This window comes from Helianthus annuus, chromosome 4 (genome assembly GCF_002127325.2).
Source record: "Helianthus annuus cultivar XRQ/B chromosome 4, HanXRQr2.0-SUNRISE, whole genome shotgun sequence".
NCBI lineage: Eukaryota > Viridiplantae > Streptophyta > Magnoliopsida > Asterales > Asteraceae > Helianthus > Helianthus annuus.
In genome coordinates, this window is record NC_035436.2 from 71,774,333 (window position 1) to 71,790,115 (window position 15,783).

The window sequence follows — 15,783 nt, forward strand, 5'->3', positions numbered from 1 at the left end:
GTTTGGTAACCAAACCAGTTTAAACCCGACCAAAATCGGCAATTTGTTTATGAGTTTTCCTTCTTGTCACCGAAACCAATTTATATAGGGTTTGAATATTTTTCACCCAAACCGGTTTATGACCCAAAGATTTCTCCTCAAACCGACTTTAACCAAAGTTGACCAAACCAATTCGATTTATAACTTGAACCGATTTTCAAGGGAAAAAAAAAAAAGAAAACACAATTTGTACATCTCTACCTTTAACCGGGCCCATTTGGAAATGGCTCCCATAGATATTTGAGCCAATGGCCGAATGCTTTAGTCCAAAACTCAAAAGCCCATTATTGCCACTCCTCAAATTTCAACTAATTTTAACCGTCAGTGGCAATTTCGTAAATATATACACCCATACCATAGCCGGCAGACTTATATCCACTCTCTCCATATCAAATTTTCAAAACTTGCCACTGAGATTCCATCTCTATGAGTAACCAATCTTTCTTCCCGCCAAATCTCTACATTCCCGTGACTAACCTTTGCCGACGAAGACATCTCGTCCGAGCAATATTTGCCGGAATCTTTTTCTTCCTTGCAAGACAAGTCTACCTCTCCACCACCACCACCATCACCACCACAACCACCACCGCCACCGAAACCCGAAACTCCTTCGAACCCGAACTCGACACCCAACTCGTCAAATGCTACTCCACCGTCTTCCAGAACCTTATACACGACGGATTCCTCACCCTCCACTCCAAAACCCTCACAGTCGGCATCCCGATTCTTGAATTCTCAGCTGCATTGCGAGAATCGGGCATCACCGATGCGAAATACACGAAAAAGAACGTCTGGTTACCGTTTAGAAACCACACATTTGATTTCGAATTTTCGTCCCACACGGGTCTTGATTGTTCCCAATTTCCAGGCCAATTCGCGTCCGAATTGTCGAGAACTTTGAAGCCGGATGGGTATCTTGTGATCCACACGGAATCTAAAGACTTGTATAGTTTAAATTCTTTGTTGGATTTGTTTGATTCGTTTAAATTGATCCGATCGCGTGAGATTTCGGTTCCACATTGGTCGATTCAACACGTTCGCGAAATCGTGTTGAAAAAACAGGGGATTCTCCGGCGACGGAGAAGTGTCGCCGGAGAATGCTCTGTTCCCGCGTATAAAAAGAAATTAATTCAAAATTCGGAACCGTTGATACCCGAAGAGCCGATGAAGCCGTGGGTTTCGGGTAAAAGAAACCTCAAGAACATGAAGTATTTACCATCAATGGCGGATATTCGGTTTAAAACCGGGTATGTTTACATTGACGTGGGCGCGAGAGGCTACGGGTCGAGTATAGGAAGTTGGTTCAAGAAGGTTTACCCGAAACAGGATAAATCGTTTAAGATTTTCGCGGTTGAAGCCGATAAACGGTTTCATGATGAGTACAAGTCCAAGAAAAGGATAACCCTTTTGCCATATGCGGCTTGGGTGCGAAACGAGTCGTTGTTTTTTGAGATTAATCGCGCGCCTAACCATTATAATGAGGAGAAAGGGAAGGGGATGGGACGGGCTCAATCGGCCCAAACGTCGACATATTTCATGGGGGATTTGAACAAGGTTCAAGGGTTTGATTTCGCGGATTGGGTGAAGAAGAGTTTTAGGGAGACGGATTTTGTTGTTGTGAAGATGGATGTGGATGGGACCGAATTTGATTTGATGGCGAAAATGGTTGAAACCGGGGCGATTTGTTTGATTGATGAAATGTTTCTTGAATGCCATTATGATCCCAAGGAAAAATGTTGTGATATTGAAATGGATTCAAAGTATGACAATGGGTTTAAAGATTGTTTGGAGTTGTATAGTTCATTGAGGGAGAAAGGTGTTCTAGTTCATCAACGGTGGTAATACTATTACTAACACACATTTGTTTCTGATTTTTGATTGTTACATAGTTAGTTTAGCATAAGTGTTTGGTCTTTTGGGATTTGAAAAATCTTGAAAATCAAGTATTAGATTTTACAATATTCACATTGAAAATTAAATCAAAAATAACAATGCAAAAATCTTGCAAGTATGAATGGTTTAACAAGTTAAAAAAGAAGAAAAAGAAGAAGAAGAAGAAGAAAACGGGCCGTTAAAATTGAGTAGGTGGACGGCCCACTCAATCCTTCAAGTCTTCAAACCACCCAAGACAGGCTCGGGTATACCCATAGAACCCAACAAAGGTGTGAGTTATTACTTATTACTGGTAGTAGGCCTTGTTGAATAAACGTGTTATACTTATGGTTTTTTTTTTAATCCATTATCTCTCCTAATGTTGATTATATGTCTATTTGGGCGAGGTCATGATGATATATCAAGTTATGACCCGTTCTTGACTTCTTGGTTTTTAGGGCTTGTTTAATAAAAAAGGTTCGGTTTATGGGTTTTTTTTCCTCTCTAAACTGCTAACTCTATGAATCATTTGTTGATTGCTGTCTATTTTGGTTGGTCATATCCGGTATCTTAAGTTAGTTTTTCTTGATTTATATGGCTTATATAAAGCTGTTTTTGTTCTTTTCAAACCGTGAAAAATTTTAGTCAGAAATACTAGCAAGATGTTAGAGAATATGTTACAACCACTACCAATCCAGCTCTACGGACAATGAAATGTTAAAAAAATAAAATAACACCATGATTTTCATTCTAAGAGGTGGCATTTTGCCTGATTCTTTATCCAAAGATGAGAATTTGTTTTGATTTTCTCTAACACCATGTCTATAGAATATGTCTTGTTAAAAACTTTCCCCTTTTTTTACTCTCCGTAACGACCAACATGTTGCAAGATATATCTCGCCACTATTGTTTATTTTAATTCTTGGGTATTGTTTTTACATCTTGGTCCTAAAGTTTCTTTCACCGAGCCGAAGTTATCCAACGGGAGTTTACACCAAGTTTTAGTTTGCATCCATACTTCTTTTGCAAAAGGGCATGCGATTAGCAAATGATCCACTCTCATGCTCCAAGTTGCATTTTACACATAACATCGAATTCCGGCTTACCTCCCTTTTGCTAAGTGTCACATTCGTTGGTATTCCATCTACTGCTCTCCAAGCAATAATATACAGGGGCGCACCTTTTGCTAAGTGTCACATTTGTCGGTATTCCATCTATCGCTCTCCAAGCAATAATATACAGGGGCGCAACTTTTAGTGGGCGGGAGGGGCGTATAGGAGTTTTTGGGTGTATACGTTTTCGACCCCCGGTCGGAAATCTCAAGCTTCGCCCTTGATAATAGAAAATAAAAAACTTTTAGTGGTACTCAATTTAAATATCCTTGTTTGTAATCCGTCTAGGGAAAAGTTGTTTCGACTCATGGTTTTTTTGTTCTATATAAATGTCTTTGTGAACCGTATGTTAATTTGGTGCTTCCTTGGGTTAGGGCACTATTTGTTAGTGTAGTTTCATTTAAATTGTTGTCAATCGTATAATTAAAAAGTCAAAATGGTTGTTATAACTGAAAATACCCAACTTGGAGACTATTCTGCCATTTATTTAAATAATCTATGATTAAGGGAGGGGTTGCTAGGTCGGCTTATTAAAAATAAAACACTGAGAAACTTTTTGGTGCCTATAGTTCGTTGACCCAAAGAGTATACAAAAATTCTAAAGGTCAAAGTTTTAATAAAAGCCTGTTATTAGTTGGATGTGTGATTGGTATGTATAAAATACAATATATCAATTATATTAAACAAGGTATAAAATCAACCCCTTTTATGTACTAATGTTGGAAAAAATGTATTTCTTTATATACTTTTGATTTTTAGGACTAAATGAGCTTAAACGTACAAAATGAACAAATTAACGGCAAAAATTAACATAAATACAAGAAAGAAGAGTTGACACACCATACCTACCCTCAAAGCTACACCCCAAGACAAAAACAACAAATCAGAAGACAAGCACGGGGCCGTGCCACCAAGGCACGGGGCCGCGCCCCACTCCAGAGTCCATGCAGAACAAGACAAACAGAGCAGACAAGAGACACGGGGCCGTGTCCTATGGACATGAGGCCGTGGTCAACTCCCAGATATGTAGAATCACTTAAAGTACAACACAGTACTGACCACGGGGCCGTGCCCTCTGACACACGAGACCGTGTGTGTATACGGACTGACACCGATCAATTAGTGAAGACAAAGAAGAAAGGACACGGGGCCGTGTGAAGGGTCTGTTTGCAGTTATATATAGAGGTGCTTGGTTCATTATCAACTCATCCATTGGCACCACTATCCACCACATCCGTTTACGTTAGAGTGTGTGTAATATTCTCGGGATTCAAGATTGATCGTAAGAGTTTTTGTCAAATAAAGGCAATGCTTGGCTAAATCTCTTACACCACTTGGTGAAGACAAATCTTTTATATATTAATTTTGATTTCCAAGGTTTGGCTACTTTTTATTTGGGTATGTATTAATGACTTTAAGAAATATTTTTTTTATATTGAAAGCGAATTTCACTCTATCATCTCTTCATGTTTTGTTGACTCTCTCATTCGTGTCTTTATGGTCTATATAAAGCACGTTAACTGTCTGGAAGGAGGTTAGAAGGTGGTTTGGGTAAAGTTCTTGTCTCGTTCAGTGTATAGATCCTGCGAGGACTTAATTCAAGCTTATTAGGACTTCTCTTGAGACAGATAGCAACAAATCAGGGGAAGTAAGAACAACTTGAATCCCTTATAATAAACTACTATTAAAACTTTAAACCGGCGTTGCGGGACTGTATCCCTGCTGATTCAGACCAATATGGTTGAGAGTAGTGTTGCCTCTAAAAGAGGGACATGCCACAAAACTAAGTTAACCTCTTAAAATGTCACATCCCAACCGATGGCGGAAACATCGGGGCGCAGCACTGAGCGAAACAGGTTGTCAAGAGAAATTCCATAACAACTAAATTACCGGATAGTTAATATTATGTCTCATACCATAACCTATCAAGCAATTAAATTATTACAGACATAGATATCCTCAAAACGAAACATGTTCCGACAACTCAGATTCAAATAAATAAATTGTCTTTGTTTCTAGACTCTCCTACTCGATTCCATGAAAGCAAGCAACATCCTAGCATCTCAAACACCTGTCACATATGTTAAAATAAAGTCAATACACATAGTGTAAATGTGAGCATACAAGTTTAATACTATAATAGAGTTCAAAATAGATTACGCATAACCAGCATGTAACATGTACAAAGTGAAGGCAAGTAGGTTATCGACAGAGAAATATGCACAGACGTGACTGCGAGTTGTAGAATGCGCAACACATATCCCCACTGGGACACGTGAAGTAAAGCCCTTAACAACCCCTGTCCACGACAAGTGCTGAGTCCAAACTATAGTACTATCGTTGCTAAGGTGTCAGGCAACAATCACTGTGTTAACATAACATACAAACATTCATCGAATAACACGTAGCATGCAACAACGGTCAGCGTATAAATAGTGTTTGCGTTGTGTGTCGATTGTGATTTAGAATAAGTAACGTATGTAACACCCAAAAGTGCGTAAAGCAAAAAAGGTTCGAGTATACTCACAGATAGAGTAAACACCCTCTTGGATTGAAGGGAGCCCTGAGAGATTAGCCTGAACAGTTAACGATAGCATAAGTGATGAATAATGTGACACCTGTGTCACTTCAACCATCAAACAAATGCCAAACCAAGGAAATATTGTATTTCATACTTGGGATTTGTATAAATATGTGTATGCTTTGCACATATCAATTCTTGTTCAATTTCATACTCTACAACGCTTTCTGGAGAATTATACGCAAACTGGTGCATAAACGTACTCAGTTTAATGCGACAAATACTCCGGGAGACCATCATACACTTAACATACCTTAAATAACCTTTACATAACTTAGAAATAAGTTTTGAAGGCTTTGGTATGGCAAAAACAAGTTAATTCGCTTACAGGGACTAAACTTGACAAACTGCGAAAGTATGCCAATTTGAACTGTAACAAACATTCCGGAACATGTCCATAAGTTAAACATACCATATATATCCTTTACATAGCTTAGAAATAGGCTTTGAGGGGTTTGGTATGCTAAAACAAACTTTTGGATCATTCAGGGACTAAAAGTGTCAAAAAGTGCATCAGTTTGCACTTTCGCGCATAACTCACGTTCTGAATACATCCGGACATCCAAAAATTTATGTAAGCATCCTTATATTATGCCTTAGTGTTTGGCATGAGAAAAATCCATTTGTCGCGTCATTTGGATCGTCTTTCGCGCTTATGCGCATTCCGTCGTAATTAAGCGAACATCGCGATCGTACGGCCAAACGAACCGACATCCGACATATTTTTGGGCATGTTTCATGTCCACAATGTTTAGGCATCATTTTAGGGCCTTAAAGATGACTTTACAGGTCTTAAAGGGGCTGGAAATAGCTTAAAAACGCAACAGGGGCTGAATATGTAAATTCTGCAAGTGGTGCAGATCAGAGGGGCCAGGCGGCCCGCGTAAGGATTGCCCAAAACATGAGGCGGGCCGCGTGAACATGTCTGACAGAAGATTTTGCATTTAATGCAGAATCTGGCCTTTCGTTCGATCAAAGGGCGATGCCTTTTCACCCAAATGAAGGGCCAAGGGTCAAGTTCACTGAATCTAACCCCTGGACACATGTACGCACGAGATCAAGGCACGATATTCGATAAAACGATCCTAACGGTTCCACATTTCCTATAAATACCCCCCCCTTTAGTGTAAAATTCACAAAATCAGATCTTGAAGCTCTAAGTTGAAACCATTGTTTCATACCTGAGCTATTTGGTCTTGATTTGCACTCGGGGACCCTCCGTAAGTCTTCTTTCGCTCTTTTATTCGCTTTTCGAGTCCGAAAGTCAACGTTTTGTTGACTTTCTGCATTGACCAGCTTATGGTCGATGCGAAGTTCATGGAACTTCATAACGTGAGCGTGATCACGATGGTTATGGTCCATAGTGACCATACCTACTGATCACCACGTTATCTAGGCTCAGTGACGAGTCGTAGTTTCGGCCAAAATGCGCATTCTTGCGTATTTTGTAACCAAACTACTCGTGGGCATCAAAGCCGTTTGTTTTGATGCCAAACCTGTTTCTAAACTTAGTTAAGCATGTTCTAACATGCTTAGCTCGTCACTTTTAGTTTAGTGCTTATATAGGGTCGTAAGGTAAGCGATTTAAACCATCGCTTATACCTTCGAACCCGACCCATTTGGTCGGTCATTAGGACCCGACCAAACACATTAGGTGACCATAGCTATAACCTTCCGAGGTTATACCGTGTGGTTGCAATGTTAGGCGTTCCGAACGCGTTCTACGCGAACGACGCGTTAGGGTAGCATAAGCTACCTAAACGGGTCGTGATGGACCGTAAGCACTTAGATTAGGTTTCATTTTAGTATGTAGGCTTTGCTAAGCCATATTACACGAGTCTCCATACTCGTTTGGTTTACGAACCCTCGTACTGTCTGATCCTTCCGATTTGGTCCGGTATATTAACATAAGCTACCTATTAGGTGCCGTTGATATTCCGTGATCTTTAGCATTATCCGGTTATTATACAAGGAATCCAAAGCAATCTCAGGTGAGTACATAGTTCCCCTCTTTTACTGTTTTCTGAACTGTTTTGGGGTGAAGCATGTGTACCTATCTGTTATTTTCATGATTTCAAAGTATAATTGATTATACAAGATAATATTTATCTTTTGACAAACTAAATGACTATCTATGGTTTAAACACTGATTTCTCAAGGACTACAAAAGTAATTGTTGGAATAGTACTTATTTTGTTCACCAGACCGATTGGTAGTATGATATAGCGCTATAGGACTAGACACCCCATTCCTGTTGTCATGGAATGTCTGAAACCAATTCGTTTCTCCATCCAAATAGGGATTTCCTTTGTGGTATCCCTATAGTCTCAAAGGTGTAGTTTGATGCACCAGGTCTGAATGAATTCTTAAATCGCACCTTTAAAGTATATTTTGATATACTCCCAAAAAGTATAGTTTGATATACTCTCATGTGTGGTATCGTACAGAACCAACATATATATTTTGTAATCATCCAAAGCATATTGTGATATGTTACTTACATAACTAAAACATAGTTTAATATGTTATTTATCACATCCAAAGCATATACTGATATGTTAGTTACAAAACTAAAACATGGTTTAATGTGTTATTTATAAATCCAAGGTATACTTGTAATATACTACTGAAAACTATTATTTTGAACAACTAAAGTATATTTAATATACTATCTATCAAACGATTTGGTTTTGGTTTAACGGAACGAGTGTAATGTGATGAAAACATGGTAGATACGCCGCTGGTACTTCTTATATATAAGTGTTTTCATTGCATTACATACCGTGGCGTTATTTAGTACACTTGGGTTAACAATATTGGAACTGAAATATATTTTAATATATTACTTATTCAACTTTCTTAAAACCAAGGTATATTTTATATATACCATAAACGTTTTATTAAAACATTGTTTTTCAAACAACTTAACTTATACAAACTCATTTTACATGGTTATTCAGTTAACCATACATTATTCGCTTATTTATACATATCATCTGATCCTATCGTTTTTCAAATGATTTACAAGACAAAGCAAATTTACAAAGTTCATGACTAAACATTTTCTCAAACATAAGTCATGAACTCCGTTTTCACAAAACCTATGTATCTCACAGGCATTTTTATGCTGACGTACCTATTTTTACACATGTTTCAGGTGCTGTCTTGAGATGATTGTTGATGCATGCTACATTTAGGATGGACTCGTGCCTTAGCAACTTTAAAACTTGGAAGATCATAGTTGTACTTATGTGATTGTAATAGAACAACGAGTTCATTTAATCAATAAAACAATATTTAAATTTCCATGTGTTATGAAACAATGATTCTGTTACAACACTCCCCGACGTTTCCGCCACGTTTTGTTGTTACACGTGGTTGGGGTGTGACAGAAAAGTTGGTATCAGAGCTCATGGTTATAGGGAATTAGGTTATTAGTAATGCTTTGACCTAGTCTATAACCTTCCTAGGACCCTAACGCGAGTTTACTTGCGTTTAGTCATAAAACAACACCGTCACCTATCCTTAGGCGACGACCGCAACAAGAACATAAATTTCAAAACCGCTTTGAAAACTAATCATCTGTTCTAGGATGATTGATTACTAGGTTTTTGAACCCTCTGTTATAAGGTTTTGAACCCTCTGTTATAAGGTTTTGAACCCTCTGTTATAAGGTTTGAACCCTCTGTTATAAGGTTTTGAACCCCTTTGAATTTTCAAAACTCTCATCAAAGTTGGTCTAAATATTGTGAACACATGCAAACTGGAAGGGTGGGTGCCTGTACCCTGAGTTTTCTGTCTAAGGCTAGAGTGTTCGTACAAATCCACATAATCGGACCAGTCACTCTTACCTGGGAACTCTTGGGGTGAGTGTCCACTTATAGGCGAGCATGTCTTCGCGATACATTATTTTTGACCTATTTGCTTTGATTAATCACCAGGTCGTTTGTTGCTTTGTAGTAACAGACAGACGGCCACTATCCTTGCTTTCACCAGATTTGTTTCATCTCATTCTTTTCATCTAATTCTCTCACTCGTTTCCTCTCATGTTTCCTCTTTTAGAATGCCTCCTCGACGCGACAATCAGATGGCGAATGCCGAACTGGCGGAAATCATCGCGCAACAAATGGCTGCTGCCTTCCCAATTCTTTATGCTCAAATAACTCAAGCCATCAACAACAACAATGCTCCATGCAATTTCAAGATTTTTAACTCAGCTAAACCGCTCAAGTTCAATGGTTCTGAGGGAGCAACTAGTCTTCTCCAATGGTTCGAGAGCATTGAGAATACTTTCCGTCACGTTCAGTGTCCTGAAAATCGCAAGGTCGAGTTTTCTTCGAGTGTGTTTCAGAAGAGGGCTCTTACATGGTGGAACGGGGTTATGAGAGACCGCGGTGCAGAGGTTGCATTAGCACAGACTTGGGCCGAGCTTAGGGCTCTTATGATGAAGGAGTTCTGTCCTCGTCATGAGCTTAGGGCTCTAGAAAGGGAATTTGATGATTTAAAGCAAGACAGTGGGGAACATCGAGCCTATACTGATCGCTATGAGGAATTGAGCTTGTTATGCCCTACTATGGTTACGCCTCTGGATAAGGCGATTGAGAAATACATTGATGGGCTTCCTGACGTAGTTCAGGACATCGTTACTGGCAGCAACCCTACTACTGTCAGACAAGCCATTGAATTGGCTGCCACTCTGACTGAATCCCAAATCAGGAAGCGCAAGCTGTTTCGGAAGGGCGACTTAAGACCATCTGACAAGACTGCTCATGTGGAACCAAAGGAAGAAAGTGCTGAGGTGTCCAAGAAGAAAAAGCGCAAAGCCTCTCAAAGCTACGCTGTAACTGCTCAAGATAAACAAGTTGCACCAAACCAGCCAACACAACCTCGTAAAAGACAAAACTATGTTGGTACTGCACCGTTGTGCAACAAATGCAACCGTCATCATCTAGAGCAAGAGCAGTGTCACAAATGTACCCACTGTGGGCGGTTGGGACATATGATCAATGTTTGTCGTTATGCAAATCAAGCTGCTGCAAACCCTGCTGCTGTTCAAGCACGGTTCCCTCCAGGGTCATGTTATAACTGTGGTGACCTTACCCACTACAGGAACAATTGCCCAAGGCTTGTTAACATACCTCCAGCGCATGGACGAGTGTTCAACATCAATGAGGCAAACATGAACAATGATGCAGCAGTGAACAATTAGTGTTTTGTATTTCCTTAGTTGCTATCTTTTGACACTTCAAGACAATTCCGTTGTTACATAAATAAAGAGTTGTTGTTTTTATTTCTGCAAAATTTATGCGTTTGTGTGAATGCTTGATGCAACTTTATGATGTCAACCCAAAGACAAACTACTCGTATGGTTCTGTCATATTATGATCACTTGTGATCTCCCCAAGAACCTTAAACTCTCGTTTCTTTTAAGAAACAAAGTCAAACTCTTATCGAGAATCCCACTATCTTTATAGATAGATCCTTAAAAAAATCATTAAAGTACAAATTGAAATCCATGGATTGGATTCCTAGTGTGCTTTGAATATCCATACCTAAAGGTAACAAAATGAAGAATCAAGTTAACTAAATTTGTGCTTTCTTACATGTTTTGTGGTTGTATGTAATCCATCCAAATCCTCATAGAATCTTTCATATCTTCATACGAGAGATTCATAATAGGATATCTAAAGATACTATCTTAAACCCTTAATGGATTTCAACATTGTAGTTAAGTCCCTCGGGTTATAAAGTATTATTCTATAATTGGACCTCTTGAATGGTCTGCTTAAACAAATTGATTTTGAAAATCTGATTAGAAATATCATGTGATGATGTAACTAAAAATGATCCCTTAAGCGGTCTATTTAAAGAGATCATACGACGGTCTAGTTAAGAAGATCATGTGTTGATCTAGTTAAAAAGATCGTTCGTTGATCGAACTAAAAGGATCCTTTGGTGGTCTAGTCAAATCGCTTCATATTTATTCAAGTAATTTTTCCTACGGATTATGAAATGGACTGTGCGGACTGTGCAAGAAATTACGTAATTATGGAGGCCTACATAATTATGGAATTCAGTGCACAGGAACCACAGGAAGTTTCATCATGTGTTAAGACCTAGTGACAAGAATAATGATACGGGAGAAGTCTCGGACCTCGACCAATGTCATTTATTCTCACACTCCCCCAATTCTGATCTCAATCACACACCAAGTTTTCCTATGATAAGCCTTCATAAGAAACGTTCGTCAATCAGTAGTTCAAAATTTCCTGTTTTACTATTTCAAGGAATTCACTCTGAGGGTTAACAAATTCGCTAAGAATCCTAACATGGCCCAGGGTTTTACCTAAGGGTTCAATGGATCTATTATAAGGCGAAACCTTCACAGCTGTCCTCACGAGTTTCCTCTAGAATTAAATTTCGGGACGAAATTTCCTAAAGTAGGGGAGACTGTGACACCTGTGTCACTTCAACCATCAAACAAATGCCAAACCAAGGAAATATTGTATTTCATACTTGGGATTTGTATAAATATGTGTATGCTTTGCACATATCAATTCTTGTTCAATTTCATACTCTACAACGCTTTCTGGAGAATTATACGCAAACTGGTGCATAAACGTACTCAGTTTAATGCGACAAATACTCCGGGAGACCATCATACACTTAACATACCTTAAATAACCTTTACATAACTTAGAAATAAGTTTTGAAGGCTTTGGTATGGCAAAAACAAGTTAATTCGCTTACAGGGACTAAACTTGACAAACTGCGAAAGTATGCCAATTTGAACTGTAACGAACATTCCGGAACATGTCCATAAGTTAAACATACCATATATATCCTTTACATAGCTTAGAAATAGGCTTTGAGGGGTTTGGTATGCTAAAACAAACTTTTGGATCATTCAGGGACTAAAAGTGTCAAAAAGTGCATCAGTTTGCACTTTCGCGCATAACTCACGTTCTGAATACATCCGGACATCCAAAAATTTATGTAAGCATCCTTATATTATGCCTTAGTGTTTGGCATGAGAAAAATCCATTTGTCGCGTCATTTGGATCGTCTTTCGCGCTTATGCGCATTCCGTCGTAATTAAGCGAACATCGCGATCGTACGGCCAAACGAACCGACATCCGACATATTTTTGGGCATGTTTCATGTCCACAATGTTTAGGCATCATTTTAGGGCCTTAAAGATGACTTTACAGGTCTTAAAGGGGCTGGAAATAGCTTAAAAACGCAACAGGGGCTGAATATGTAAATTCTGCAAGTGGTGCAGATCAGAGGGGCCAGGCGGCCCGCGTAAGGATTGCCCAAAACATGAGGCGGGCCGCGTGAACATGTCTGACAGAAGATTTTGCATTTAATGCAGAATCTGGCCTTTCGTTCGATCAAAGGGCGATGCCTTTTCACCCAAATGAAGGGCCAAGGGTCAAGTTCACTGAATCTAACCCCTGGACACATGTACGCACGAGATCAAGGCACGATATTCGATAAAACGATCCTAACGGTTCCACATTTCCTATAAATACCCCCCTCCTTTAGTGTAAAATTCACAAAATCAGATCTTGAAGCTCTAAGTTGAAACCATTGTTTCATACCTGAGCTATTTGGTCTTGATTTGCACTCGGGGACCCTCCGTAAGTCTTCTTTCGCTCTTTTATTCGCTTTTCGAGTCCGAAAGTCAACGTTTTGTTGACTTTCTGCATTGACCAGCTTATGGTCGATGCGAAGTTCATGGAACTTCATAACGTGAGCGTGATCACGATGGTTATGGTCCATAGTGACCATACCTACTGATCACCACGTTATCTAGGCTCAGTGACGAGTCGTAGTTTCGGCCAAAATGCGCATTCTTGCGTATTTTGTAACCAAACTACTCGTGGGCATCAAAGCCGTTTGTTTTGATGCCAAACCTGTTTCTAAACTTAGTTAAGCATGTTCTAACATGCTTAGCTCGTCACTTTTAGTTTAGTGCTTATATAGGGTCGTAAGGTAAGCGATTTAAACCATCGCTTATACCTTCGAACCCGACCCATTTGGTCGGTCATTAGGACCCGACCAAACACATTAGGTGACCATAGCTATAACCTTCCGAGGTTATACCGTGTGGTTGCAATGTTAGGCGTTCCGAACGCGTTCTACGCGAACGACGCGTTAGGGTAGCATAAGCTACCTAAACGGGTCGTGATGGACCGTAAGCACTTAGATTAGGTTTCATTTTAGTATGTAGGCTTTGCTAAGCCATATTACACGAGTCTCCATACTCGTTTGGTTTACGAACCCTCGTACTGTCCGATCCTTCCGATTTGGTCCGGTATATTAACATAAGCTACCTATTAGGTGCCGTTGATATTCCGTGATCTTTAGCATTATCCGGTTATTATACAAGGAATCCAAAGCAATCTCAGGTGAGTACATAGTTCCCCTCTTTTACTGTTTTCTGAAGTGTTTTGGGGTGAAGCATGTGTACCTATCTGTTATTTTCATGATTTCAAAGTATAATTGATTATACAAGATAATATTTATCTTTTGACAAACTAAATGACTATCTATGGTTTAAACACTGATTTCTCAAGGACTACAAAAGTAATTGTTGGAATAGTACTTATTTTGTTCACCAGACCGATTGGTAGTATGATATAGCGCTATAGGACTAGACACCTCATTCCTGTTGTCATGGAATGTCTGAAACCAATTCGTTTCTCCATCCAAATAGGGATTTCCTTTGTGGTATCCCTATAGTCTCAAAGGTGTAGTTTGATGCACCAGGTCTGAATGAATTCTTAAATCGCACCTTTAAAGTATATTTTGATATACTCCCAAAAAGTATAGTTTGATATACTCTCATGTGTGGTATCGTACAGAACCAACATATATATTTTGTAATCATCCAAAGCATATTGTGATATGTTACTTACATAACTAAAACATAGTTTAATATGTTATTTATCACATCCAAAGCATATACTGATATGTTAGTTACAAAACTAAAACATGGTTTAATGTGTTATTTATAAATCCAAGGTATACTTGTAATATACTACTGAAAACTATTATTTTGAACAACTAAAGTATATTTAATATACTATCTATCAAACGATTTGGTTTTGGTTAGTGTTTAGATAACGGAACGAGTGTAATGTGATGAAAACATGGTAGATACGCCGCTGGTACTTCTTATATATAAGTGTTTTCATTGCATTACATACCGTGGCGTTATTTAGTACACTTGGGTTAACAATATTGGAACTGAAATATATTTTAATATATTACTTATTCAACTTTCTTAAAACCAAGGTATATTTTATATATACCATAAACGTTTTATTAAAACATTGTTTTTCAAACAACTTAACTTATACAAACTCATTTTACATGGTTATTCAGTTAACCATACATTATTCGCTTATTTATACATATCATCTGATCCTATCGTTTTTCAAATGATTTACAAGACAAAGCAAATTTACAAAGTTCATGACTAAACATTTTCTCAAACATAAGTCATGAACTCCGTTTTCACAAAACCTATGTATCTCACAGGCATTTTTATGCTGACGTACCTATTTTTACACATGTTTCAGGTGCTGTCTTGAGATGATTGTTGATGCATGCTACATTTAGGATGGACTCGTGCCTTAGCAACTTTAAAACTTGGAAGATCATAGTTGTACTTATGTGATTGTAATAGAACAACGAGTTCATTTAATCAATAAAACAATATTTAAATTTCCATGTGTTATGAAACAATGATTCTGTTACAACACTCCCCGACGTTTCCGCCACGTTTTGTTGTTACACGTGGTCGGGGTGTGACAAATAACGCGTTAGGTGTAAAGTGTCAAAGTGTCGAATGGTAATCCGATCGGATGGCCATTCGATTGGATGGACATTCGTTTGGTAAGGATGTGTTTGTGTATGATGGCTTTGAAGTTTTCGTTGTAGCATTTTGAAAACAGAGAAGTATCTCTACCTTTCAAGTCGTCGATCGAACGGTCGCTCGTTCGGATAGCGATTCGATTGGCAGGACACTTAGTGAGAACAAGTTCACAGCAGGATTGTCACTCGATCGGATAGCAATCCGATCGGATGGTAATCCGTCAGTTACCGATGATCTTTGAAAATTGTGAAAATGATTAAGTGTCGAAGTTCCAAATGTCACATGGTCGGATG

General features: G+C 38.7%; 1 protein-coding gene across 1 annotated transcript; it reads left to right on the forward strand.

The window, feature by feature from the left end:
* The first annotated feature begins 226 nt into the window (after positions 1–226).
* Positions 227–2,264, forward strand: LOC110934943. Its single transcript, XM_022177628.2, has one exon. It carries the CDS (start codon positions 466–468, stop codon positions 1,879–1,881), a length of 1,416 nt encoding a protein of 471 aa, XP_022033320.1. The 5' UTR covers positions 227–465; the 3' UTR covers positions 1,882–2,264.
* Positions 2,265–15,783: the final 13,519 nt, after the last annotated feature.